Consider the following 27,694-nt stretch of genomic DNA (forward strand, 5'->3'; position numbering starts at 1 on the left):
GGAGGAGGAGGAGGAGAAAGGGGCAGCCTGCGAGCTCGGACTCTCCTGGTCTGCAGGTGACTGGCTTTGCGGCTTGGGGCCAGTCACTTCTATGTGGGGCTCAATTTCCCTGTCCTTAGAAAAGGGACATATTGATAACTATACGGGGAAGGTTAGAGTCTGAAACCTGGTTATGTCACTTGTAAGTCACCCTGCCTCTGCCCTAAGGGATCGCAAGGCCAGACGCCCAGGCTGAGGGCCCTGGGCATGGGAAGGGTCGGCGCCCGCGGCCTGGATGCTGACTGCGACCCTGGCCCCTTCTGCGAAGGCCCCCGCGCCAAAGGCAATCTTTCGCGCGCATCACACACTCGCACACAGCGCTTAGGTTGCCTAGCAACTAGGGAACGTCGCGAAGTGAGCGTGCGCTCACCCTCTGCGGGCCTCGTGAGTAGCGCTCCCCGCCCTCACTCTATCTCATCTCGCCGACCCCGGCAGGCCCCGGCCAGCGTTCAGGCCCATCTCCCGATTGCTCCTTCTCCGGGAACCTGAGAGGCCAACCCCCCGGCAGGATCACCGCTCGCTGACGCTGTCCCTCTACCCCCGGGACTCCCGCACCCTGCCTGCCCGGACGCTTGGCAACCGTTGCTAAGGCCAAGTCAGGCGCCACCCGCTACCCCTCCGCACTCCACGAGTTACGTCACTTCCGCCGGCGACCCCTTCCCGACCCTGCTCCCCCCAGCCTGTCAAAAGATCGCAGCGACCCTGCAGAGGCCCTTGGCAGGTGCTCGCTCCTGCGCAGCTGCACGGGCGCTGCTAGGCGCTGGCCGGGGGGACGTGGTCCAGTCCCTGGCTGGGTCCCCCAGGGCGGCCCTGGCATCCGACAGGGCGCCCCGGGGTGCGAGGTGTGGGTGTTCACGGGGCGTTTAGGGGCAGATTGCTGAGTACTTCGGGGGTGGGGCCGGGATACCTGGAACTTTAGAAAGGTCACTGGGTAGATGGGAAGCCTGACCTGCCGCATGCCTCTCTCGGGGCCCAGACTCTAAGTGGTGGAGCCTCGGGGTCCGGACCTGGATCACTAATGAAACGATTCTCGATTCTCGTCCTTGGAGGAGGCGGGGGCTTTGAAGTGAACGGAGAGTGGAGAGGGGCGCCGCTCCCGCTGACCGCCTTGTGTTCCTCAGGTGCACGCCTGCTCCCTCGGTGGCGCAGGGCCCAGGCCTGGGGGCGGCCATGGCCCCCGGCCACCTGTCGGTGAGGGAGATGAGGGAGGACGAGAAGCCTCTGGTGCTGGAGATGCTGAAGGTGAGAGGCCGCCGGTGGGTCCTATGCTCCCAGGCCGGTGTGGAAGGGGGATCTGCCACCCCTCGTCCTGCAGCCTGAGCCTCTGGGACCCCTGGAGGTGGGGGGTCTTATCCTCCTCGCTTACTTCATAGCTGGGCCCTTTCTCTCTCGAGTGCCTTCCCCACACCCAAGGCCTAGCCACCAGGAGCAAGGAGGATGTGGGGCCAGATTGCAGCGCGGCCTCTTTGCTAAGAGTCTATTGCCCTACATGCCGCCCAGAACGCACTGGGTCTTGTCAAAGCACAGCCCCGCGCCCCAGCAGGGCACTCAGGACCTCCCAGCCTTCCCACACACGGCCCCACTGCAGCCTGGGACAGTTGTGGGTCCTCTCTGCCTGGCATATGATCCCCTCCCAGAATCCTCTCTGCCTTCCAGGGTCACTTCCCAGAGCCTCAGTCTTGCCCCTAGGCTGAGTGGGTGCCGTGGCTCCTAACTCATGTATTCATTCATTTGCTCATTCATTCATTTATGAGCTCATTCATTGATGAGCTCATTCACTAATCCACTCACTCATGCATTCATTCATTCATTTGCACATTGATTCATTTGTGCATTCATTCATCCACCCACTCATTCATGCATTCATTCATTTATTCACCCAGCCACTCATTCATTCTCCCACTCATTTATCCACACATCAGTTCACTCATTCACTCACTCTTAATTCATCCTCATTCATGCATTCATCCCTTTACCCATTCATTCATTCATCACACAGCCATCTATCCATTCATGCATTCATACATTTATTCATTTTCACACATTTGCTCATTTTCACACATTTACTCATTCAGTCACTGATTCATGCATTCATTCATTCATTTGTGCATTCATTCATTCATTCATTTGCTCATTCATTAACTCACTCACTCTCTGCTCGTTGACTCACTCATTCAACACCCAGCATGTCAGACTGTTCACTGGTGACTATAGCAGATGAGATCCATGCCCCTGCTTGTCCCTCTCCCACAGGCCCCTCATCACGCTGTCTTCCCTCATTTTTAAGCTCCTTGCCCCAGGAAGGGCTGGCTCCCCTTTCCTAGTCCCTGGTGCCCGCAAAGGCCCTGGCGTGATGGATGAAGGAAGCTCTGCCCCTGACTGCCCCCATCCTGCCTGCAGGCTGGCGTGAAGGACACGGAAAACCGCGTGGCCCTACATGCCCTGACACGGCCCCCAGCTCTGCTCCTCCTGGCAGCAGCCAGCAGCGGTCTGCGCTTCGTGCTGGCCTCCTTCGCACTGGCCCTCCTCCTGCCTGTGTTCCTGGCCGTGGCCGCGGTGAAGCTGGGCCTCAGGGCCCGGTGGGGCTCACTGCCCCCGCCGGGCGGCCTGGGGGGCCCCTGGGTGGCTGTGCGTGGCTCAGGCGATGTGTGCGGTGTCCTGGCGCTAGCACCTGGCACAAACGCAGGGGATGGGGCCCGGGTCACCCGCCTCTCCGTTTCCCGCTGGCACCGCCGCCGTGGCGTGGGCAGAAGGCTGCTGGCCTTCGCCGAGGCCCGAGCCCGTGCCTGGGCAGGGGGCATGGGTGAGCCTCGGGCCCGTCTTGTGGTCCCAGTGGCTGTGGCTGCCTGGGGGGTGGCAGGGATGTTGGAGGGTTGTGGGTACCAGGCCGAGGGAGGCTGGGGCTGCATGGGCTACATGCTGGTGCGGGAGTTCAGCAAAGAACTGTGACTCCCCTGCCCAAAGCGATCTGGGTCTGGGTGGGAAACCAGCATTTAGTGAGCATCTGCTGTGCGCCAGGCATGTTCACTCTACTCTGTCCACTGCCCAGTGTGGGTAGTGTTTGGACTTTGGTAGTGTGTGAACGTCTCAGAGTAGAATCTCTCTTCCCCCTCCTGGCTCTCTCTCGGGGGACCACCAAAGGTCAGACTGTCCAACCCTCTGCCTCAGATCCAGTCTGCACTGAGAAATCCACCCCCGCCACCATCTGTGCTACAGGCCTGGGAGAGATATTGGGAGGGGAGGCTGAGCAGGTATGCCCCTCAAGAGTGAGGTTTAGCAGCAGGGGCGTGCTTAAATGGGGGCTCCCTGAGCATGGGGTAGGTTTTGATGCCTGTGATTGGAGGGGACGGGGCTACAGAGTGGGTGGGGAAGGTCCATGGGGGTGAGCAGAGCCTTGGCAGGGGAGGGCTGTCTGTATGTAGGGGAGCCCGGTGGGGATGGGTTGGGGGGTGCTGCCAGGGTTGGCCTGTCTGGGAAGCTCTCAAGAGCTGAGAGCGGTGGGTAGCGTCCCCGCCATGCTTCCCTCCAGACCCATATGGTTTTTTACACTCATTTGTTAATAAAGCCCGAAACTGCTGTGTGCCCCACTCTGTCTCTGATGCCTTTTCCAGTCTGTCTCCGGATCCCCCCCACCCCTTCTGTCTGGCTCCTCCTTCCCCAAGTTGACATGAATTGTTGTTGGGGGGGGGGGGGGGGGCTGGACCAAGAGAAGGGGAGGCAATGAGCTCACAGCGGCCCAGTCCCTGCCAGCCCTTCTGACTCACAAGTCCTATTACCGAATTTTTTCCGCCTCACAGCTGCCTGGTGCAGAGAAAGAGAGAGCCAGAGTGTGTGTGTGTATATGTCTGAATGTGTGTGAATATGTGGAGTTCTCACTCCCCCTACTCAAACCTTGACCAAAACCGAGGTCTCCCCATACCCCCCCACTTCCCATTTCTCAACCGTTGGGGCTACCTATATTCAACTGCTCCTCCCCACATATTTGGGAGTGGGGATTTTGCATTCAAATGTACGAGGAGTAGGGGGCAGGGAGGAGGGGACTTCCTCAGTTTCCTTTCCTAATCCCAGAAGTTCTTCCTGGTGTCTGGCTGCAAGCCTTCTCGCTGCACCCAGATGTACCTGGCCCAACCTTCATCCCCTTCACTGGGGTCTGACCATCTTCCCAGGCTGGACAAGAAAGGAGGCAGGAGGGGGCTCCCCATCTGTGCTGGCCTCCTACATCCACCTCTGTGCTGGCCCTGCCTACAGCCTGCCACCCCATGTCTCTAAGCCCAGGTCATCGCTGGTCTAAAGCCTGGCTGGCTCCTGTGTGGGTGTTTGCAGCTTGGACACCCTCCCTCCGTCCCTCCCGCCAGCCCGCCTGCCAGCCACCCTCCTCCTCCCCACACCCCAGCCGCTGGCCAACCCCCTCCCTGCCCCCCTGCTGTCCCCTGCCTCCTCCTCACAGCCTCTCTCTTCCTTGTGGAAGAGTGTCCAGCCCCTGCCTGCTCCTCCCCGGGTCCAGGGCGCCTCCAAGTCACTTCCCTCCTGTGGCTGCCTCCTCCTCCTTCCCCCCACACCCTCTTTTCACCCCGTCCCTGCCCCGGCCTCTGCAAACATGTGGGTCCTGGCCTGCCTCCTCGGTGAGTGACCTGTCCTCCTGGGGGACTCAGGGGTCCTGCGTCCCTGCCCTCTGACCCTTTCATCATCAAGTTTAGGGACTCAGACTTCCAGGACCCCAGTCCCTTCAGGACCTATCCTTTGGGATGCCCAGTCTCTCCCTCCTGGGGACCCAAGGGACCCGGCCCCTCCCCTGAGCCCTGACCCTGGGGTGAGGACCACCCAGCCAGCCATGTGACCCTCAGCCAACCCCCTAGGGGAACACAAAGGACCTGGTCCCCAGCCCTGATTTCAGGCGCCAGGACCTGACTCTGATCCCAGAGTGGGGTTCGGGGTCCAAGGTGTGAGGACTCCGTGTGTGTGTGTGTGCGTGTGTGTGTGCATGCACATGTTGGGGTATTCCCAACAAAAGTCTCGCAATGCAGAAAAGACCCCCCTTGGGTGAGGTCTACCCCTCACTCTTTCTCATCCATCAAACCTCTTGCAGCCGCTCTAATGGGGATCCAGGCTGTTGGTAAGTCCCCAAACTCTTCTGCCATCTGTTCTCACTGAGCTCCCATCCTGCCCTATCGGCTTCACTTCGTCCTCCACCGCAACCCTGGCCACCCCCATCCCCGTGTGACCTACCAACTGGCCCTCCTGGCAACCACTCCCCACAGGGGCCCAGGTGTCTAACCTCTCCCTACCCCTCTCCTGAGTGCCCAGGTGTCTGGGTCTGCCAGTGGCTGGCTGGCCTTCCAATTGTCCCCCTGCAGCCCCTGCCCTCATCCAGCCCCAGGGCCTCGGGGGTGCTCCTCCCCCGGGGTCAGAGCCTCCCCTCTGTCCCCAGAGCGGCTGCGCCTGGCAGATGGCCCCCACGAGTGCGCTGGCCGGCTGGAGGTGTGGCATGCAGGGCGCTGGGGGACGGTGTGTGATGACGGCTGGGACCTGCGGGATGCCGCTGTGGCCTGCCGGGAGCTGGGCTGTGGGGGAGCGCTGGCTGCCCCCGGCGGCGCCTTCTTTGGGGAGGGCGCGGGGCCAGTGTGGCTCAGCGAACTGGCCTGCCGGGGCAGCGAGGGACAGCTGGGCCTGTGCCCCCACCGTGGCTGGAAGGCTCACATCTGCTCTCACGAGGAGGATGCAGGCGTTGTCTGTGCAGGTGAGGAGGGCTCCCTGGCCCCAAATGTCATCTGCCAGGTGAGGAGTTCCTGGCCCAGGGATTATCTGACAGGTGATGAGTCCCTGGCCCTAGCCATCGTCTGCCAGGTGAGGGGTCCCTTGCCCAGGTGTCATCTGTGCAGGTGAGGGGTCCCTTGCCCCAGGTGTCATCTGTGCAGGTGAGGGATCCCTGGCCCAAGGGTTATCTGCACAGGTGTGGGGTCCCTGGCCTAGGGGTCATCTGCACAGGTGAGTGGTCCCTGGTCCTTGTTTGGGGCAGCCTGTTCTCCATCTCCTTCAGAGATGACCCAGGGACCTAAGTCCTCAGCCCCAGTAACTCTGAGGGTCCAGGAGTCCAGACCTCCAATCTCTAACCCTCTCAAAAGCCACTACTTCCTTCAGGGATCCCCACTTTATATGTGCTGGCTTTAGAGCCCTGGAGGACAAGGTATCGGGTGTCCCAGCCCCCACTGCTATCTCAGAGACACTGTGCCCTCTTTACTGCCCCCTCGCCCTCACAGTTTCTGTTCTTTTTGTAGGCCAGCGCGTGGCGGCAAATTCCAGGGACGAGTCAGCCCCCATTGTGGATGGGGACCTGTGGCTGGGGCTGTCCAGGGAGTTCAGCCTGGGGTCTGAGGTGCCCCCCACGACTTCTGGTGAGCCCTAGCACTCACTGATTAGCCCAGCCCTGTGCTCTCCTGGCCTCATATGGATGGTCTCCTCCCAGCTCCAGGAAGTCCTCCATGTGCCCATCAGGACCCCCTGACTATACCTGGAGCCTGAGGAAGCATAGCCCTGTTCCCCAGGTGGATGGAAGCTTGAGCTCCTGACCTCCTGGCTATCTCCTCTCCTAGCCCCCCAGCCGGTAGGGAGCCCCCAGAACAGTGGTGGCTCCCGGAAGAAGAGCCCCCGGCCACCCAAGCAGGCCAAGTCCACCAGGGCTCCTGTGCTGACCACTGGGGCCCCCCGCCAAGGTAAGACCCTGCAGACCCTGCCCTCCAAGCTGGGTGCCAGGACGCCCTTGGCCAGCCTCTGGCACCCTTTGGGGATTCAGGAGGTCCACCCCTATCTCCCCTTCTCCCCACGACCCGCCCAGCATTCATTCCTGGTCAAACGACCTAAGTGTCTGATTCCTGGCACCCAGGTACTTCCCCCCATTCCTCGTTCTCTCTCCTTTATGGGCAGGTCTCATGTGGGACCTGATTCTGTCACTGGACAAGCCACTGCCCCCTCTGGGCCTCAGTTTCCCCAGATGAGAAATGAGGAGGTTGAATGTGCTTATCCCAAACTGCGGTCAGACAAAACTCCCAGGCCCCTTATTGTCCCCTGAGGCCCCTCATTGTCCTTCTGAGTCCCTCACTATCCCCCAGACCCCTCCCTGTCCCCCAGGCCCCTCACTATCCCCCCAGTCCCCTCCCTGTCCCCTTGAGGTCCCTCCCTATCCCCTAGGCCCTTACCTGTCCCCCCCAGGTCCCTCATTGTCCTCCTCACTGCCCCCTCACTCTCTCCCCATCCCCCGATCCCCTACAGTCCCTATGCTCCTCACTGTCCCCTTTCCACCCATCCCTCTGTCCCCTAGAACGGCTGCGGCTGGTCTCAGGTACCCACGGCTGTGTGGGCAGGCTGGAGGTGTGGCACGCAGGACGCTGGGGAACAGTGTGTGACGATGGCTGGGACCTGCGGGATGCTGCTGTGGCCTGCCGGGAGCTGGGCTGTGGGGGGGCACTGGCTGCCCCTGGAGGTGCCCGATTCGGCCCAGGCTCAGGGCCGGTGTGGATGGACGACGTGGGGTGTGGAGGTGGAGAGCAGGCCCTCCGTGACTGTCCTCGCAGCCCCTGGGGTCGGAGCAACTGTGACCACAGCGAGGACGCAGGGCTGGTCTGCACTGGTACGTCGGGGTGGGGATCCTCAAGGACAACCCCAGGCCCCAACCTTCTTCCCGTCTCCAGGAAGCTGCAAAGGGCTTGGATCCCAGCTTTGTCCCTCCTCCTCCTGCCAGGGACCCCTCATCTGTGCATGGACCCCTGGGGCCAGGAACCATTGCCTGTTCAGGTGACCCCTGGGGCCAAGGACCCCTCACTTGCTGTCCAACTCCCTTTCTCCTCATCCCCCTCTTGGGGAAATGAAAGGAGCAAGAGTTTGAAGCATGGGGTCTACTCTCAGCCCTGTCCAGTGGTCTGGCCAGGGACCAACCTCCAAGCCTCAGTTTTCCCAACTATGCAATGGGGCCAAGAATCCCTGAGCCGAGTCCCTGCCTGCAAGGCGGTGGCGTTTGGAGGAGCCCTGTCTGCCCTCTGCCCCTTGACTGGGCTGCACATATTAGTCTCCTGCAGCTGCTGTAACAAAATACCACAAAGTGGGTGGCTCTAAAGAACAGAAATCTATCATCTTACAGTTCTGGAGGCTGGGAATTTGAGATCAGGGTATCAGCAGTGTTGACTCTTCCTGAGGCTTTGAGGGAGAATCTGTTCCATGTCTGTCTCCCAGCTTCTGGTAGCTACAGACATTCCTTGGCTTGTAGCTGCAACGTCAATGAGATGGATTGATACGATAGCCGCAACCATGGACTCAAACATACCAATGATCATGATGATAGCGCAGGACCAGATGTTTCGCTCTGTTGTACATGAGGTTGCCGAGAAGCAGAGCAGAAGTGACAGCAACTAACAAATCAAGTCTTCAGAGAGGAGAGGGTTAAATTGTCAGGGAGACTCAAACCTTATTGATATCTTTGCTGAAGCTTGGTGCTTTACCAACATCTTATTTAATTCTCATGGCAACCCTGTAAGGGAGAGATATCTCTTCTTCATTTATACATGGGCTGAGCTGAAACTCAAATATAGGTGTGTCTGCCAAGTACACAGTAGGTACTCAGGTCGATGTCAGTTTTCCTCTTCTGCTTGATTACCAACTGACTCAAATAGTTGACTTATGCAAGTGCTTCCTGTTTGCCTGCAGCCCCCTGGGGACCGGACCTAGCACTTGGGAACTCCACTTCAATTGCCCTTTAGTTCTGTTCTTTTCTCTAGAGTAGTGGTTCTTTTTTTTTAAGAATATACACAGCAAAACATACTTCAACAGTTTTCTGCATGTACAATTCAGTGACATTGATTACATTCTTCAAGTTGTGCAACCATTCTCACCCTCCTTTTCTGAGTTGTTCCCACGTCATTAACATAAACTCACTGCCCCCCTAAGGTTCCTATCTAATCTTTCCAGTTACTGTTGTCAGTTTGATCCCTTATAGATAGTTCTTAAAAGAGCACAATGCTCAAGGCAGACATTCTTTACTAGTTAAGCTAAACTACTGTTTGGTTTAAAGAAGACTTCAGGGGATATTTTTGGTTTAAGGTTTAAAGATTATCTCAGGGCAATAGTTTTGGGGGTTCATCCAGCTTCCATGGCTCCAAAAAGTCCGGAGTCCGTGAGAATTTGAAATTCTGTTCTAGGGCAGTGTTTCTAAACTGGGGACGATTTTGCCCCCCATGTGTTTGAGGTAGAGATAGATTCCACACTCCCCAATAACCCAACTCTTACCCAAGAAAGGTCCAACGGAAATATACCCTAAAACCAACAAAGGGTTAATATCTAGACCAGTCGTTTTCAACGGGGGAGATTTTGCCTGCCTCCCCACCCCCACCCCACTTCCACCCATGGACTGCCAGAAGAACAAACCAATCTGTCTTGGAGGAAGGCCAGCTCCTTAAAAGCGAGGATGGGAATACTTCATCTTGTTTACTTTGGGCATGTTATCAGGAGGGACCAATCCCACGACAAGGACATCATGCTTGGTAAACTAAAGGGTCAGAAGAAAAGAGGAAGACCCTCAAGAGATGGCGGCAAGAATGGGCTCAAACATAGCAATGATTGTGAGGATGGCACAGGACCGGGCAATGTTCCATTCTGTTATTGATAGGGCCGCTATGATTTGGAGCCGATTCCACGGTACCTAACAACAACAACGGGATATTTGGCAGCGCCATAAGTTGGGTGGACTCTAAGGCAAACAACAACAAGAGACATTTTTGATTGTCCCAACTCAGGATGCTGCTCAACATCCTACAATGCACAGGAGGGCCCCAGATGTCAATGGTGATGAGGTTGGGAACCCCCATCCACTCTGTAGAACTGGGGAAGGTATAGCAGGGAGCTGAGAGGTGAGGGGCTGAGTGGGGAGCCCAGTTGAGGACTGCAGAGAATCAGGAAGGAGGGGCACTGGCCAGGGCTCCCAGCACTCACTCCTGGGAGGCAGGGACATGGGGGATGGAGGAAGAGGCTGGCCCCGAGGTAGAATCAGGCCTTTGGCTCACTTGCAAACTGAAGATGTAATGTCTGCTTTCTGGCATCATCTTGGGGATGAAGCACTCTCTGCGATGTTTAGTAAATGCTTGCACATCTTTGTCTCCTGTCTTTCTCTCTGTTTTTCCTCGGACCCCCACATCCAGGACCAGCACCCCGGCTGCGCCTTGCCGACGGCCCCCACGGCTGTGCAGGCCGACTGGAGGTGTGGCACGCTGGGCGCTGGGGGACAGTGTGTGATGACGCCTGGGACCTGCGCGATGCTGCGGTTGCCTGCCGGGAGCTGGGGTGCGGGGCTGCGCTGGCTGCCCCCGGAGGTGCCTTCTTTGGGGAGGGGGCTGGGCCCATCCTCCTGGATGACCTTCGGTGTCGAGGCAATGAGACGGCCTTGAGATTTTGCCCTGCCCGGGCCTGGAGCCAGCATGACTGTCACCACCGGGAAGACGCCGGGGCTGTGTGTGATGGTGAGGAGGCCCCAGGAGTACAGGGGCCAGTAGGGGCAGAACTTGTGCCTTTTCTTAATGCATACCCAACATGTCCTTTGCTCCCTCTGCCAAAACCTCCCATTCTTCCATCTGCTCCTTCTCCATGAAACTTCGTCCTCATTGGTGGTTCTCAATGGGGGCAATTCTGCCCCCTCCCCAGAGGACATTTGACAGTATCTAGAGATATTTCGGGTTGCCCAACTGGGGAGGGGTCTGCTACTGCCATCTCGTGGGTAGTGATCAGGGATGCTGCTCAACATCCTACAATGCACAGGAGAGCCACCACAACGAATTAAACCAAAACCAAAAGCAAACCCATTGCCGTGGAGTCGATTCTGACTCATAGCAACCCTGTAGGACAGAGTAGAACTGCCCCAAAGGATTTCTGAGGCTGTTATCTTTATGGAAGCAGACTGCCACATCTTTCTTCTGCAGAGCAGCTGGTGAGTTCAAACCACTGAACTTTTGGTTGGCAGCTGAACGCTTAACCACTACATCACCACGGGTCCTTAACATATGTCAATAGTGCTGAGGTAGAAGAACCCTGCTGTATTCCTTTCCTGGGGCTGCCGTAACAAATTACCACAAACTGGGCAGCTTGAAAAAACAAATGTATTCTCTCACATTTCTGGAAGCTAGAAGTTTGAGTCAGGGTGTTGGCAGGACCAAGGGAAGGATCTTCGAGGGAAGATCCCTCCTTCGCTCTTCCAGCTTCCTGTGGTTTCCTGCAATCCTTGGCGCTCCTTCACTTGTAGACGCATCACTCCAATCTCTGCCTCTGTTTTTACATGGTCCTCTTCTCTCTGAGTGTGTGTCCACATTTCCCTCTTCTTACTGGGACACCAGTCATTGAGTTAGGGCCCACCCTACTCCAGTATGACCTCACCTTAACTAACTACATCTGCAAAGACCTTATTTCCAAATAAGGCCACATTCAAAGGTTCTGAGTAGACATGATGGTGCAAATGGTTAAGTGCTCGGCTGCTAACTGAAAGGTCAGCAGTTTGAACCCACCAGCCGCTCCGTGGACGGAAGACCTGGTGATCTGCTTCTGTAAAGATCATAGCCAAGAAAACCCTATGGGACAATTCTACTCTGTCACTTAGGGTCGCCATGAGTCTGAATCAACTTGATGGTACCCAACGACGACACAGCTATTCAACCCAGTACACCTGCCCTCCATCAACCCTCTCCTCTTTGGCCCTGCCTCCCCCTTGCCATTGGAAGCCCATCTTCTCTGCATAATGTCACCTCCTCTCTTCTCTCTTACCCTTAACCCAACTCTCCTCTCTCCTCTCTCTCTCTCCCTTCCCACCCTCCTCTCCCCAGACCAGGGACGTGGGAGGCTTGGGCTATATCTGGGGAGGAGGTTTAGCAGGACTGGACCCCTGAGTATGAGCAGCTGAGAGATGAGGAGGGGGGAAGATGGAGGGGGTGAAGGAGTAAGGGTGCAGGCTCTGGGATGGAGGATGTGGGGAGCCTAAGGCAGCAGCATGGGGGTGTGTGATAATCACTTCTCATCTCTGTCCCAGGCATGCCCCTTGGCTATGTCCCCCCCACAACCCCAGCAGTGGGCAACAACAATTTAACCTCCAGGGCTCTGCCCCACACGGTGACCCAGACCCCGTGGACAACTGGCATCTCACCCCCTGCATCCTCCCCTACTACCCCTCCTGAGCCCGGACCAGCAGCCGGTAAGTGTCTTCCTGGTCCCCAAGAAAACAGGGTCCTAACTTCGGATTCCTCCCTCCCACTGCCCCACCCCAGGTTCCCTTTCTTCTTGCTCGGAGACTGTCATCGGGGACCGTCTTGCAAAGAGAATGGTGAAGGATAGGAGTACAGGGCCCCATGCTCAGAAGGGCCCTGGGCTTGCTGTAAGGCTCTGCTGTCACCATCTTAAGATCCCTGGGTGGCACAAATGGTTTGTGCTCGACTACTAACCTAAAGGTTGACCGTTCAAACCCACCTGGCAGTGCTGTGGAAGAAAGACCTGGCCATCTGCTTCTGTAAAGATTATAGCCAAGAAAACCCCATGTATGGAGCACCGTTCTACTCTGTAACACATGAGGTTGCCATGAGTGAGAATTGACTCGATGGTAATGGGTTTGGTTTTTTTTTCGGTTGCCATCTTGAAATTCTTTTCTTTTTTCTTATTCCTCTATTCTTTTACCTCTGATTTTTTTCTATGTTAAATACATATTTTCTAGAGTGCCATTTTAATTCCCTTTTTGGTCTTTCATTATATATTTTTAAATTGTTTTGTTCATGGTTGCCCCGGGAATTACAATTAGCTTCTTACCTAAAGCACTCTAGTTTTGATTAATACCAACTTAATTTTAACAGTGTACAAAAACTTTGCTCCTATGTAGCTCCATTTCCTCCCTCCTTTATCCTGTTGAAATTCTTAATACTTTTTTTTAATTCTGATTTTTTAAATAATATTTTATTGTGTTTTTGGTGAAGGTATTCACAGCAGTTTAGGTTCCCATTCAACAATTTCTATACAAGTTGTTCAGTCACATTGGTTACATTCTTCACGATGCGTGAACATTCTCATTATTTCTGTTCTGATTGTTCTGTTTCCATTAATCTAGTTTCCTTTCCGCCTTACATTCTCATCTTTGTTTTATAGTAATTGTTGACTCTTTGGTTTCATATAGATGATTTTTTAAAGAAGCACAGTACTCACAGGTGATATTCTTTATTTTGTGAGTCAATCTGTTATTTAGCTAAAAGGTGACCTCAGGCACTAGTTTTGCCCCAAGGTTTGAAGAGTATCTCAGGGTTATAGTCTTAGGTAGACCTCCAGTCTCAACTAGTCCTTTTTTGTTTCCTAATTCTTAATACTTTTTGAAGGTTGCCCAACATTTTCACTGGGCTCCGCAAATTATGTCGCTGGTCCTAGATGGGAGAAAGGATGATGGACTGAGCTTCTGGCTTCCCATCTCACTCTGGCTGGCCATGGGATCCTGTACAGGGTACTCTGTCTCGCTCTGAGTGACAGCCCAGCTGAAGGCAACCCTCTACTTTCTTACGCACCTGGTTCTTTATATAACAGGGATCATCGTGCTTGCCTGCCCTCCTTCCCACGAGTATTCAAAGGACTAGATCCACAATGGTTGATACTCATTGTTATCAACCCATTGAAAGCAATGATTATCTTTACAAAGTTGGAAATGGCTGAACACAAGTGGGGAATTGTTAACACTGTGGTTAATACTACTGGAGGCTTCTCCCCCCCCTTTTAAAATAATAGTAATAATAATAATAAATAAAACCGTTGAGTTGATTCTGACTTATGGTGATCCCGTGTGTGTCAGAGTAGAGCTGTGCCCCATAGGGTTTTCATTGGCTGATTTTTTGAAGGTAGATCACCAGGACTTTCTTCTGAGGTGCCTCTGGGTGGTCTTGAACCTCCAACTTTTGGTTAGCGGTCAAGTGTATTAACCATTTGCACCACCCAGGAACTCCAATAATAGTAATGATAATAGCTAACATTTATTCTCTCTATGGATTTCCCAATTCTAGATATTTCACAAAGGAGCCCTGGTGGCACAGTGGTTAAGCACTTGGCTGCTAACCTAAAGGTCGGTGGTTCAAACCCACCAGTTGTTCCGCAGGAGGAAGATGTGGCAATCTATTTCTGTAAATATTACAGCCTTGGAAACCCTATGGGGGTCATTCTACTCTGTCCTATAGAGTCACTATGAGTCAGGATCAACTCAACAGCAATGGTTTTTTCTTTTTTTCTTTTTTATATATTTCATATAAATGTAATCATACAATATGTGGTCTTTTGTGACTGGCTTCTTTCAGTTAGCATAACGTTTCTGAGGTTCATCCATGTTATAACATGTAATCAGTACTTCATTCCTTTTCATGGCTGAATAATATTCCATCACATGGATATACCAGGATTTTTTTATCCATTCATTTGTTAATGGGCATTTGAGTTGTTTCCACTTTTTGGCTATTGTGAATAGTGCTGCTATGAACATTGGTGTACAAGTATTTTCTTGAGTCTCTGCTTTCAAGTCTCTTGGGTCTATACGCAGGAGTGGAATTGCTGGGTCCTTCATTGCTGATGTCAGATGGATCTTGGCTGAAAGCAGAGAATACCAGAAAGATGTTTACCCGCATTTTATTGACTATGCAAAGGCATTCAACTGTGTGGATCATAACAAATTATGGATAACACTGCAAAGAATGGGGATTCCAGAACACTTAATTGTGCTCATGTGGAACCTGTACATAGACCAAGAGGCAGTCCTTTGAACAGAACAAGGGGATACTCGTTTAAAATCGGGGAAGGTGTGTGTCAGGGTTGTATCCTTTCAACATACTTATTCAATCTGTATGCTGAGCAAATAATCAGAGAAGCTGGACTAGATGAAGAAGAATGGGGCATCAGGATTGGAGGAAGACTCATTAACAACCTGTGATATGCAGATGACACCAACTTGTTTGTTTAAAGTGAAGAGGACTTGAAGCACTTACTAATGAAGATCAAAGACTATGGCCTTCAGTATGGATTACACCTCAACATAAAGAAAACAAAAATCCTCACAACTGGACCAGTAAGCAACATCATGATAAATGGGAAAATATTGAAATTATCAAGGATTTCATTTTACTTGAATCCACAATCAATGCCCATGGAAACAGCAATCAAGAAATCAAACGACGTATTACACTGGGCACATGTAATGCAAAAGACCTCTTTAAAGAGTTAAAAAGCGAAGATATCAGTTTGAGGACTAAAGTGCACTTGACCCAAGGCATGGTATTGTCAGTTGCTTCATATGCATGAGAAACTGGACCGTGAATAAGGAAGACCAAAAAAGAATTGAATGTCTTTGGATTATGACGTTGGTGAAGAATGTTGAATATACCACAGACTACTGGAAGAACAAACAAATCTGTCTTGGAAGAAGTACAGCCAGAATGCTCCTTAGAAGCGAGGATGGCAAGATTTTATCTCATATACTTTGGATGTATTATCAGGAGGGACCAGTTCCTGGATAAGGACATATCATGCTTGGTAAAGCAGAAGGTCAGTGAAAAAGAGGAAGACCCTCAATGAGATGGATTGACAAAGTGGCTCCAACAATGGGCTCCAACACAGCAACGATTGTGAGGATGGTGCAGGACCGGGCAATGTTTCGTTCTGTTGTACATGGGGGTGTTGCACTTAACAACAACACGGTAATCCAGTGTCTAACTCTTTGAAGAACCATTACAGTGTGCCTCTTTATCCCTTGCACCTAATGCAGACGATGGCACAGAAAAAGCCTCAGTAAATGCTTGCTGTCCCCAAGGAAGGATGAGTGAATGAAGGAAAGCCTAGATGAATGGATGGAGGAGTTGAAAGGAAGATGAAGGAAAAGGTGGATGAAGACACAGAGGGCTATACTTGTGCACCAATGTTCATAGCAGTGTTATGCACAGTAGCCAAAAGGTAGAAAAAACCCAAGCGTCCATCAACGGAAAAATGGATAAACAAAATGTGGTATATACATACAATGGACTATTATGCAGCCATAAGAAAAATGAAGTCCTGATATATGCTATGACATGGATGAGCCTTAAAAACATTATGCTAAGTGAAATGAACTAGACACAAAAGGCCACATATTGTATGGTCCCACTTACATGAAATATCTAGAATAGGCAAATTCACAGAGACAGCAAGTAGATTAGTGGTTGCCGGGACCTGGGGGGAGGAGGGAACAGGAAGTTGTTGCTTAAGAGGTACTGAGTTTCAATCTGGGGTGACAAAAAACTTTTGGAAATAGATAGTGGTGGTTTTTGCACAATATGGTGAATGTAATTAATGTCATTTAGTTATACACTGAAAAATGGTTAAAATGGTAAATTTTTTTGTTATACATATTTTACCAACTTAAAATAAATAAGTAAATAAAAGTCAGAGGGCTGGATGGCTTCTCTGACTCTCTTGTTCTTGGGGTCTCTCCTGCCCCAGGGTCACCCCACCTGCGCCTGGTGGCTGGACCCAGCAGATGCTCAGGCCGTCTGGAGGTGTGGCACGCAGGACGATGGGGGACGGTGTGTGATGACAGCTGGGACCTGAGGGACTCAGCAGTGGTCTGCCGGGAGCTGGGTTGCGGAACGGGTCGGCAGCCAGACCCCCCTGCTGGTCGTTTTGGCTGGGGTGCAGGCCCCATCTGGCTGGATGATGTGGCCTGTGTGGGGACTGAGGCTTCACTCTCCAACTGTCCTGCTGCTCCCTGGGGGAAGCACAACTGTGCTCACAATGAGGATGTTGGAGTCACCTGCACTGGTAAGGAGGCCCTCCCCACTCACCAATGGGGCTTCCTGGAGGAGGGGGTGGGAAACAGCATTGCTATTAACATCGATTGAACACCTCCTATGCCCCAGCCCTACGCTGGGTGCTTTCACGTATGTGGCTGCATTCAAATCTCATAGTAAGTCTAGGTGGCTGGACGTTATGCCCATTTTACTGATGAAGACGCTGAGGCATAGAGAGGTTAAGGAACTTGCCCAAGGTCACACAATAAGTAAGTGGCAGAGCTAGGACTCCCACCCAGAGAAGTTCCTTCCTCCTCTCAGGAATCAAACAAGTCTCCCACAAAGATGGAAAGGGAGTGCTATCCTCACTAAGATGAAAGGAAGCAGACGTAGGGGCATTTGGAGAGGGATAGAAGCCAAAGTGAGGGCCAGTTAAAATTAAGTCAGACAATGTGTTTGCTTGTTTGTTCACTTGCCAACATTTATTGAGAAGAGCTGGTGGTGCAGTGGTTAAGAACTTGGCAGTTAACCAAAAGGTTGGCAGTTCTAATCCACCAGCCTCTCCTTGGAAACCCTATGGGGAAGTTCTACTCTGTCCTATATGGTCACTTTGAGTCAGAATTGACTTGACAGCAGTGGGTTTTTTTAATAATTGCAAGGAGCCCTGGTGGCACATGGTTAAGCACTCAGTTGCTATCCGAAAGGTTGGTGGTTCAAACCCACCTAGTGGCTCTGTGGGAGAAAAGACCTGACAATCTGCTCCTGTAAAGATTACAGCCTAGAAAACCCTATGGGGCAGTTCTACTCTGTCACATGGAGTTGCTATGCATTGGAATTGACTCAACAGCACCCAAAAACAGCATTATGAGGTGCCAGATACTGAGATAAGGGCTGGGTCCTCAGAATGGTTCTTGCCTTTGAGAAGCTCACAGCTCACTGAGGAAAAGAGATGCACAAGGAATTCATCGCAAATCTGTGTGCCATGTTATAGTTCAAGAGAACCATCCTCAGGTTCAGTGATTCACTAGAAGGACTCACAGAACTCAGAAGAGCCGTTATACGCATGGTTATCGTTTATTATAGCAAAAGGACACAGATTAAAATCAGCAAAGGGAAGAGGCACATGGGGCAAGGTCTGGGAGACACTGGGCCTGAGCTCCCCGTTGTTATCTCCCAGTGGAGTTGTGCAGACAGCACTTACCCATATTTTTATGCAAATGACATGTGCCTTCTGCATTTGTTTGCCAGCTGAGCCCTCCTCCTGAGAGGTATTTTCCTAAGCACTGCTATTTTTTTTAAAGTGACATGTGGAAGAGGATTGGCATGGTGGCGCTTTTGAGGGTGCCTGGGGTGGGGTTGGGGGAGCACAGACAGCAAACAAATGCAGAAGGCTGTGTTATTTGCATAAAAATATGGTACTTCTCCCTGCAATGATGTGTGACAACACACATCGAGTATTGCCAACCAGGGAAGCTCCCCTGCGCCTTGTTGTCCAATTGTCCAGAGTTTTTACTGGGGCTCGGTTATGTAGGCATGACTGACCGTCTGTCCGTGTGCCTGACCTTACAGTCTCCAGCCCCTCTAGAGATCAAGCTGATAGCCCGAGGCCACTACCATAAACCACATAGACTATAGCATAGACTATCTGTTATGGCCCAAGGCCTCAGGTAAACAAAGACACTCTTGACACTCTTATCAGGCAGGATACTCCAAGGGTTTAGAGCTTATGTTCCAGGAGCCAGGGAATGGCCAAACCTTTCTTTGGAATGTGCAGGTTTTAGATAACCCAGACCTGCTGAATTAATCCTTTACTTCATACATGTACTCATCAGAAGGATGTAAGATGAGTAGTGTTGACTCAGAGGATGGAGTCAACAGTTCTGCTTGAAGCTGAAGGCCACAGGGAACCACCAAATCCAAACCAAACCCGTAGTCATCAAGTTGATTCCAACTCATAACAACCCTATATGACAGAGTAGAACTGCCCCATAGGGTTTCCAAGGCTGTAATCTTCACAGCCAGCAGACTGCCACATCTTTCTCCCATGAAGCAGCTGGTGGGTTCGAACCACTGACCTTTCTGTTAGCAGCCGAGTGCTTAACCACTGTGCCACCAGGGCTCCTAGATGGGGAATCACAGAAGGTTTTTTTTTTTTGTGTTTTCAATACTTTATTGTGTTTTTGGTGAAGGTATCCATAGCAGTTTAGGTTCCCATTCAACAATTTCTACACAAGTTGTTCAGTGACGTTGGTTACATTCTTCACAAAGCATGAACATTATTGTTATTTCCGTTCTGGTTGTTCTGCTTCCATTAATCTAGCTTCCCTGCCCCCTTATGTGCTCATCTTTGTTTTAAATTAATTGTTGACCCTTTGGTCTCATATAGATGATTTTTTTTAAGCAGCCCAGTACTCATGGGTGATATTCTTTATTTTGTGAGCCAATCTGTTATTTAGCTAAAAGGTGACCTCAGAGGCTAGTTTTGGTTCAAGGATTAAAGACTATCTCAGGGCAGTAGTCTCAGAGAGTCCTCCAGTTTCAACTGATCCAGTAAGTCTTTTTTTTTTTTAAAGAATTTGAGGTTCTGTTCCACATTTTTCTCCCATTCTATTAGAATCCATCTATTGTGGCCCTGATCAGAATGGTTGGCAGTGGTAGCCAAGTACCTTCTTGTTCTTCTGGTCTCAGGGTAAATGACACCATGGTTCCTACAGACTATTAGTGCTGTAGACTAGTTTCTTCTTTGAGTCTTTGGTTTCCTTCTTCCTCTTTTCCTCCAGATGAGTAGAGACCAATAGTTGTATCTTACATGGCCACTCCACAGAAGGGTTTTAAGCCGGGGAGTGACCTCTCAGGTCCCTCTTGTGGTTGGTGAGAACTTGATGGGGAGAAACAGGAAGTGAGGCCCTAACTCAAGTCAGAGGCGGAGGAGATGGAGAAGAAGGGTTGAATGTGAGGGAGCAAAGGACGGGTTAGTCCCATCTAGTGCCAAGAAGACAGGAGATGGTGTCTCGTTTGGCTTGTTCTAGTATCCTCAGGGTCTAGCACCATGCCTGGCACATAGGAGATCTCAATAAATATTTATGATGAATGAATGGATAAATCGATCAATGAATGGGAACTTGGTAGTTGACTGGCGAAAGAGATGAAAGGGAAGGGCCTTGGACGATGGTCTTATCACTGTGTCTGCCATCTTGTCTTTCCTCCCCATCCCCCACCCCGCCTTCCAGGGACCCCTGGCCTGGACTCCATCTCAGATCCATTCAGCTGGAGCTGGATCCCTGAACTAGGTAGAGATCGGGATGGTTGGCTCCCGAGGGAGCTGGCCACCAAGCCCTCTGCTAGGCTGATTCCTAGTGCTCCTGAGAAAACAACCGCTAAGGCCCCAGGGAAAATGCCCAAGAATACTAAGAAGTGGGTGACAAAAAATGCAAGAAGACCAACCACTCAACCTCCTGTGATGCCAACCACTAAATACTTCAGGGGCTTGGGCACACAAAATCCCCTAGAACTAACCTCACGGACCACCACAACCAAGACCACTGAGGCCTCTCGAAGATCACCCTCTGAGTTTACCACAAGGCTGACCACTGAGGCCCCCCACAGATCGACCTCATATACCACAGCAACGCTGATGCCTCAGGCCTCCCGAGAACTGACCTCTAGGACCTTGGCCACACTGACCACTCAGGGCCACCAAGAAATGACCTCTGAGGCCACTATCAAGCAGATCCCTCAGGCCTCCACAGAGCCATCCTCTGAGATCCCAGCAGAGGGATCTCCAGAGTCATCCAAAGACCCCTCCCCACTCCCCACTGGCACCACCACTGGGGAATCAGGTGAGAGTGGCAGGAACTTAAAGGAGAGTGGGGAGTGAAGGCGGAGGAGAGGCTGACTCCTCCTGACCTGAGGGCCTTCTACCGGCAGGCCCCTTCTGGGTTCGTCTGGCCGATGGACCCAACCGGTGTGCTGGCCGGCTAGAAGTGTGGCATGCTGGACGCTGGGGGACAGTGTGCGATGACAACTGGGATCTGCGGGACGCTGCTGTGGCCTGCTGGGAACTAGGCTGTGGAAGGGTCCAGCCCCGAGTGGGCAAAACCCACTACGGCCCGGGGACCGGGCCCATCTGGTTGGATGACATGGGCTGCAAGGGCAGTGAGGCATCGCTGAGCGACTGCCCTGCTGGAGCATGGGGGAAGCACAACTGTGACCATGAGGAAGACGTGGGGCTCACCTGCACTGGTACCAGGGGTGGGAGGTGGTGAAGTTCATGGGCTCGAGGGGTGGTGGTTAGGTCAGGTGGCCACATCATGGTGGGATCTAAAGAACTGGGCATGAGGGGTTTGAGGGATCCAGAATCCCTCTAGGAGACCTAAAAAGGGAGGGAGAAGCAGCAGCAGGCACCTCTGAGACCAAGCACAGGGCTCAACCCTTTCCCCAATTCCTCCCAAGGCTACACAGAAGATGAGGATTATCCCCCCTGGACCTGGGACCCCACCTCAGGAGAGGACCTGACGAAGGGAACCACCACTGCAGGGGCACCTGGACTAACTCTCTCCTGGGGCACCACTAGGAGCACTGGGGCCCCCTCCTCCCCAGCAACAAGGCACCTTCCGGACACAGGTAAGAGGCATGACTGTGGTGGTGGAGGGGTCTTCATAAACTTCTGTCCACCTCTCTGCAGGGCTTCTGGAAAGACCTTTCTAAATGAGATGGCCTAGGCCTCAGAGACCTGGGACAAGTTTTTCTTGGCTCCAGAGACCCTAAAAATGTTCCTTCTATGGGCTTGACCATAACATTGTCCTCCAGAGCCTAGAAGAGGAAATTATTATCAGTCCTCTGGGGTCTTTAAGAGATTGAACCAGGTTTAGCAAATTCTGAGCTGTTTATGAAAACCTACTGGGACCCACAGGGAATTGGCCATAATACTCCTGGCTAGGGCCCTGACATCCAGAATCTCAGTGGAAATCCTCCCAGACCCCACGGCTGAGGTCCACTCTGTCACCATGTCATCATCCTCCAAAGCAAAGGAACCCCGCCCATTCTTGTGGCTCAACTCTGTTTTATCCCAGCATTGCAGGTAGGGTCTCCCTTCATCCATCTCTGCTCCTCTTTCTTGAGCTCTGTTGCTTGCACTTTCCTTCTCTCTCTTTTTTTCTCTTTCATTATCAATTTTTCATGACCATCATCTCTATTTTTTACTCTATTTTTCACAGTCCATTTCTCTTTCTCTCTTTTCATTATCCATTTCTCTTTTTCCCTCTGTGCTTTCTCTTTTTTCTTTCATTATCATATTTTCATGTTCATCGTCTCGCTCACTATTTTTTTCAGTCAATTTCTCTTGCTATCTTTTTCTCACCATCTTCATTTTTTTCTTTTGTTATCAATTTCACTCAGCATTTCTATTTCTCACTCTATTTTTGATCATCAATGTCTCTTTATACGTTTCCCTCTGAGTTTTTCTTTCATTATCAATTTTCACACTCATCTTGATTTCTCAATTTCTCTATTTTTTTCCACAATTTCTCTTGCTATCTTGTTTTACTCACCATATTTCTCATATTTCTTTCATTGTCGAGTTTACTCTCTCATTATCTCCATTTTTCAGTCAATTTTTCTTAATCTTTTTCCCTGTCTCTCTGTTTTTCCTTTCACTATCAATTTCACACCCTCATCATCTATTTGTCACTATTTTTCCCCTAGTCAATTTCTCTCACCGTCTTGTTTTTCCTCTCACTGACTCTAAGAGACCCTTAACATCTATTTTTTTTTTTTTTTGAGTTGGTTTCTGGCACCATTTTTCTTTCTTGTCTCTCTCACTTGCTCTCTCCTCTCTTTGTCACTTCCTCTCACTTTTATTTCTCTCACTGTTTCCTTTCCCCTCTTATTGGTCTGTTTCTATCTCTGGTTGTCTCACTTTCTCTCCCTATTCCCACTTGTTTCCCCTCAGGGGCTGTCTTACTTCCTTCTCCAAGTGTCGCCATTTCTGCTCTCACCATCTGCTTGTTACACTCTCTATCTCTCCCAACTCGCTATCTCTGACTGTCCTGGTTTGTGTCTCTGTCGCCTTGCACCCCTGTGCCTGTCTTCACCTTCTCCTCCTTGCCTCAGACAAACTTCACCCCCACATGCCTTTTCCTGCCCTTTTTTTTTGTACTCAGTACGCATGTGCATGCCAGTCTCACCTGAGAGGGGCTGGGCAGAGAATGGAGGGGTGGGAGGGGCAGTTGTTAATCGACCTCAAGCTTTCTGACATCACTGGTGAGCTGTGCCTCTAATTGGTACCTGGCCCCTTGCCCACTATAAAAGCTGAGCCAAACACACGTAGGTTCCTTCTATCACTCAGGAGCCTGCCTTGCAATGGGGGAAGGGAAATGAAAGAGCAGGCCCCGGAGGTGGCATGACTTGTGTGTGTGTTAGCAGTGCAACTCAAGTTGTAAGTTAGGGTTCATTACCCCCAGTTTCCAGAATCGGAACCTGGAGCTCCCAGAGGTGGTGCTCCTTGTTCAAAGCCATCCAGCTATGTACAGCCAGGATTCCAGAGCGTTTGTTCTTTGCAACCCAGCCCTGCCTCCCTATTCCATAGCGCCCCCTCGTGGCGGAGGCGGTCATAGGTTGGGCACGGGCAGCAATGACGAAGGTCCCCGGTCCTCACCTTCTGCATCCTCCTAGTGGCGGAGAAGGCAGTAACGGAACTCCAATACTGTAAAATTACGAACTGTGCAAGAGAAATCTAAGGAAAACCACACGTGCAATCATAATACTAGGAAGACTTGGAGGAAGGCGCGGAGAGGGGGCGGTGTTGGGGAGAGTGGGAGAAGAGACAGACATGAATTCAGATTCTCATTAGCAAAGTAACCTTGAGCAAATGACTTTACCTCTTCAAACCTCAGTTTCTTCCACTGAAAAAAATAATGGGGCTCTGGGGTTGTTGGAAAGAGTTATGGAGAGCTCATTTTCTCTGTGCTCGGCATCACAATAAACCCTTTATGTGCACGTTTCCAACAACCGTTGACATAGCTCCTATTGCTAAGACCTATTTTTTAAAAATTGCTGTAAAATTATATGTAACACGACATCTGCCAATTCAACCTTTCTCACGTGTACAATTTAGTGACATCAATTACATTAATGGTATTGTGCAACCATCACCAATAATCTTTGCCAAATTTTCTGTCACCATCAACAGAAACTCACTGCTTCCTAAATAGTTTCCTGTTCCCCTCCCCACCTTCTGCCACTGGTAACCACTAATAAAAACTTGGTCTCTATGCATTTGCCTATTCTAGATATTTCATATAAGTGAGATTGTAAGATATTTGTCCTTTTGTAACACCCATGTTTTTGATGGAGAAAAAAATGAGGCTCAGAGAAGCTGAACTTTCACTCAGAAGCCACAGTTGGAATCCGTTTTAAATGATTTCACACACATGTCGCACATTCAGATAGATACTGAAATAGTTGCAAGCATGAGTTCTGGAGCCAGACTCTTTGGGTTCCAAGTGTGACTCCACAGGGATTAGAATTAGCTGGGTGACCTCAGGTCTCAATCCAATGAGCAAAATGTGTGTGAAGTTGTTTAAAACCACAAAATGTTGGTTGTTAGAGTTATTTACTGAAAATGAAAAACAGGCTGCAGGATCCCAGGGAAAGGAGTGATAATTTATAGTAGAGCAATCTGGGAAGGCTGTCAAGTCGATTCCAACTCTTAGCGACCCTATAGGACAGAGCAGAACTGCCCAAAGGGCTTCCAAGGCTGTAAATCTTTACAGAAGCAGCCTGCTACATCTTTCCCCTGCAGTGTGGCTGGTGGGTTAGAACCACCAACCTTTTGGTTAGCAGCTGAGCATTTAACCACTGTGCAACCAGGCAAAGATGTCACTTTGATGACTAAGGTGCCTGACCCAAGCCATGGTATTTTCAATTGCCTCATATACATGGGAAAGCTGGACAATAAAAAAGAAAGACTGAAGAAGAATTGACACATTTGAATTATGACGTTGGTGAAGAATATTGAATATCCCACAGACTGCCAGAAGAATGAACAAGTCTGTCTTGGGAGAAGTACAGCCAGAATGTTCCTTAGAAGCAGGGATGGCGAGACTTTATCTCGCTTACTTTGGGCATGGCATTAGGAGGGACCAGTCCCTGAATAAGGACATCATGCTTGGTAAAGTAGAGGGTTCGCGAAAAAGAGGAAGACCCTCAACGAGATGGATTGACACAGTGGCTGCAACAACGGGGTTAAATGTACCTACTATTGTGAGGATAGCACAGCACCAGGCAACATTTCGTTCTATTGGACATGGGGTTTCTATGAGTTGGAACCAACTTGACGACACCTAACAACAACAGCAATAAAAATCTGAGAACGCTTCATGCAGGAGCTGGCATTATGTCCACAGGCAGATATGAGGAGGAAGGGAATTCTCAGAGGAGCAAAGGCCGAGAGGTGGGAAATTTGCATTGCTGGTCCAGGGTGTTGTGAATCTCTTCTGCTAGACTTTTAGCTCTAGCAAGGATTTGTGTTAGTTTTCTATTGCTGCCATAACAAATTACCACAAACAGTGGCTTTTCTAGTACCAGTATCAGTTGCTGCCAAGTTTATTTTGACTCATGATGACCCCGTGTGTGTCAGAGTAGAACTGTGCTCCATAGGGTTTTTCAGTGGTTGATTTTTCAGAAGTAGATCACCAGGCCTTTATTCTGAGGTGCCTCTGGGTGAACCTGAACCTCCAACTTTTCAGTTAGCAGATAAGCGCATTAACTTTTTGGTTAGTAGGTTTAATGGTGCCCTGCTGGTGCAACGGTTAAGCGCTTGGCTGACAACCAAAAGACTGATGGTTGGAACCCACCCAGCCACTCCAAGGGAGAAAGATGTGGCAGTCTGCTTCTGTAAAGATTACAGCCAAGAAAACCCTAAGGGGCAGTTCTACTCTGTCACATGGATTGCTATGAGTGTGAACTGATTTGACACCTAACAACAACAACAGTGGCTTTAAACAACACAAATTCATTCTCTTACAGTTCTGTAGGTCACAAGTCTGATATGGGTCTCACTGAGCTAAACTCAAGGTGTCAGCAGGGCTGCATTCCTTCTGGAGGCTCTAAGGGAGAATCCTTTTCCTTGCCTTTTCCAGCTTCTAGAGGCCACCCACATTCCTTGGCGTGAGGCTCCTTCCTCCATCTTCAAAGTCAGCAATGTTGCATCTCTCTGATCCTTCTTTCATCCTCATATCTTTCTCTCTCACTACAGAGAAAGATTTTTTGGTTTTTAAGAAATTCTGTGATTAGATCAGCCCCCCCTAGATAAGTGAGGACACTCTCCTCATCTGAAGATCCGCACCCTTAACCACCTCTGCAAAGTCCCTTTTGCCATGTAAAGTAACATGTTCACAGGTTCTGGGGATTTGTGCAGGGACATATTTGGAGGGGAAGGACATTATTCAACTTACCACAGGTCTTGTGCCCCAGGTGTCTAGAACGGTACCTGGGACTCAGTAGAGACTTTTCAGATGTTTGTTGAATGAATGAATGACCACAGTGTAAGTTTAGGGAGAGTGTACAGGTGATGAAGCTGGAAGTTTATGGAGTTGGAATTTGGATTTTCTAATCCATTAAAACAACATTTAAAAAATTTTATTTTTGTTGTTGAGAATATACACAGCAAAACATTTCAATTCAACAATTTATACATGTACAATTCAGTGACATTGATTACATTCTTCTAGCTGTGCAACCATTCTCACCCTCCTTCTCTGAGTTGTTCCTCCCACATTAACATAAACTCACTGTCTCCTAAGATTCCTATCTAATCTTTTTAGTTGCTATTGTCAATTTGATCTCATATAGATAGATCTTAAAAGGGCATAATGCTCAAGGCAGACATTCTTTACTAGTTAAGCTAAACTACTGTTAGGTTTTAAGAAGACTTCAAGGGATATTTACAACGACTCAAAAAAAAAAAAGAGTAGCTTCTGAGACTGCTTATGTACAACCAAACACCTCATGAGATTTGGTTCCTTGGTTTGGAGGTTTAAGGTCATGGTTTCATGGGACATTCCAGTTAATTGCCCTAAAAATGTATTTAGTACTTCTGTTCTACCTCCTAGTTCTTTGTGTGGTGCTTGGGGTCTTAAAAGCTTGCAAGTGGCCATCCAAGGCACAATAACTGATTTTTATTCACCTGGAGCAATAGAAGAAGAAGGAGAGTCAGGAATAGGAGGAGGAAATGGAATATGTGGCTAATTGCCTCCATGAGCAACTGCCTCCTTTGCCATGAGACTAGAAGAACTGGATAGTGCCCAGTTACCATTACTGAACATTTTGATCAAAGATTCCATAGGAGAATCTTAATCAAAAGGGAGGAAATGCAGAACAGAATGTCAAATTCTCTTGGACTCTAGACTTCCTGGAGCCATGGAGGCTGGATGAACCCTTGAAACTACTGCCTTGAGATAATCTTTAAAACTTAAATGAAAAATATCCTCTGAAGTCGTCTTTAAACCAAACAATAGTTTAGCTTAACTAGTAGAGAATGTCTGCCTTGAGCTTTATGCTCTTTAAAGATCTAGCTATATGAGATCAAACTGACAATAGCAACTTGAAAGATTAGATAGGAACCTTAGGGGACAGTAAGTTTACGTTAGTGGAGAAGGAACAACTCAGAAAAGGAGGGTGAGAATGGTTGTACAACTTGAAGAATGTAATCAATGTCACTAAATTGTACATGTAGAAACTGTTGAATTGAAATTTTTTTTTTATTTTTTCCCATACAAAAATTTATACGTACATTGTTATGTGACTCTAATTGCCCTCCCCATACTGTGACAGCACACTTCTCCTTTCCACCCCTGATTCCCCAT

At 50.2% G+C, this 27,694-nt stretch overlaps 2 protein-coding genes across 2 annotated transcripts in view; both read left to right on the top strand.

The window, feature by feature from the left end:
* Nucleotides 1-974: 974 nt before the first annotated feature.
* Nucleotides 975-3,252, top strand: NAT14 (N-acetyltransferase 14 (putative)). The gene is given in 4 exon segments (XM_004381768.2): nt 975-993; nt 996-1,130; nt 1,133-1,281; nt 2,440-3,252. Coding segments are annotated over 4 exon segments (852 nt in total). The 3' UTR covers nt 2,989-3,252.
* Nucleotides 3,253-4,636: 1,384 nt separating this feature from the next.
* Nucleotides 4,637-27,694, top strand: part of SSC5D (scavenger receptor cysteine rich family member with 5 domains) — a 30,000-nt gene continuing 6,942 nt past the window's right edge. The window contains exons 1-12 of the mRNA XM_004381769.1: nt 4,637-4,661; nt 5,126-5,152; nt 5,468-5,776; nt 6,315-6,431; nt 6,630-6,749; nt 7,355-7,663; nt 10,221-10,538; nt 12,092-12,253; nt 16,543-16,860; nt 20,060-20,668; nt 20,757-21,071; nt 21,282-21,452. Coding sequence (XP_004381826.1) covers nt 4,637-4,661; nt 5,126-5,152; nt 5,468-5,776; nt 6,315-6,431; nt 6,630-6,749; nt 7,355-7,663; nt 10,221-10,538; nt 12,092-12,253; nt 16,543-16,860; nt 20,060-20,668; nt 20,757-21,071; nt 21,282-21,452 — 2,800 coding nt within the window. The remainder of the gene's footprint in view (nt 4,662-5,125; nt 5,153-5,467; nt 5,777-6,314; nt 6,432-6,629; nt 6,750-7,354; nt 7,664-10,220; nt 10,539-12,091; nt 12,254-16,542; nt 16,861-20,059; nt 20,669-20,756; nt 21,072-21,281; nt 21,453-27,694) is intronic.

Source organism: Trichechus manatus, unplaced genomic scaffold, assembly GCF_000243295.1.
Source record: "Trichechus manatus latirostris isolate Lorelei unplaced genomic scaffold, TriManLat1.0 scaffold00087, whole genome shotgun sequence".
NCBI lineage: Eukaryota > Metazoa > Chordata > Mammalia > Sirenia > Trichechidae > Trichechus > Trichechus manatus.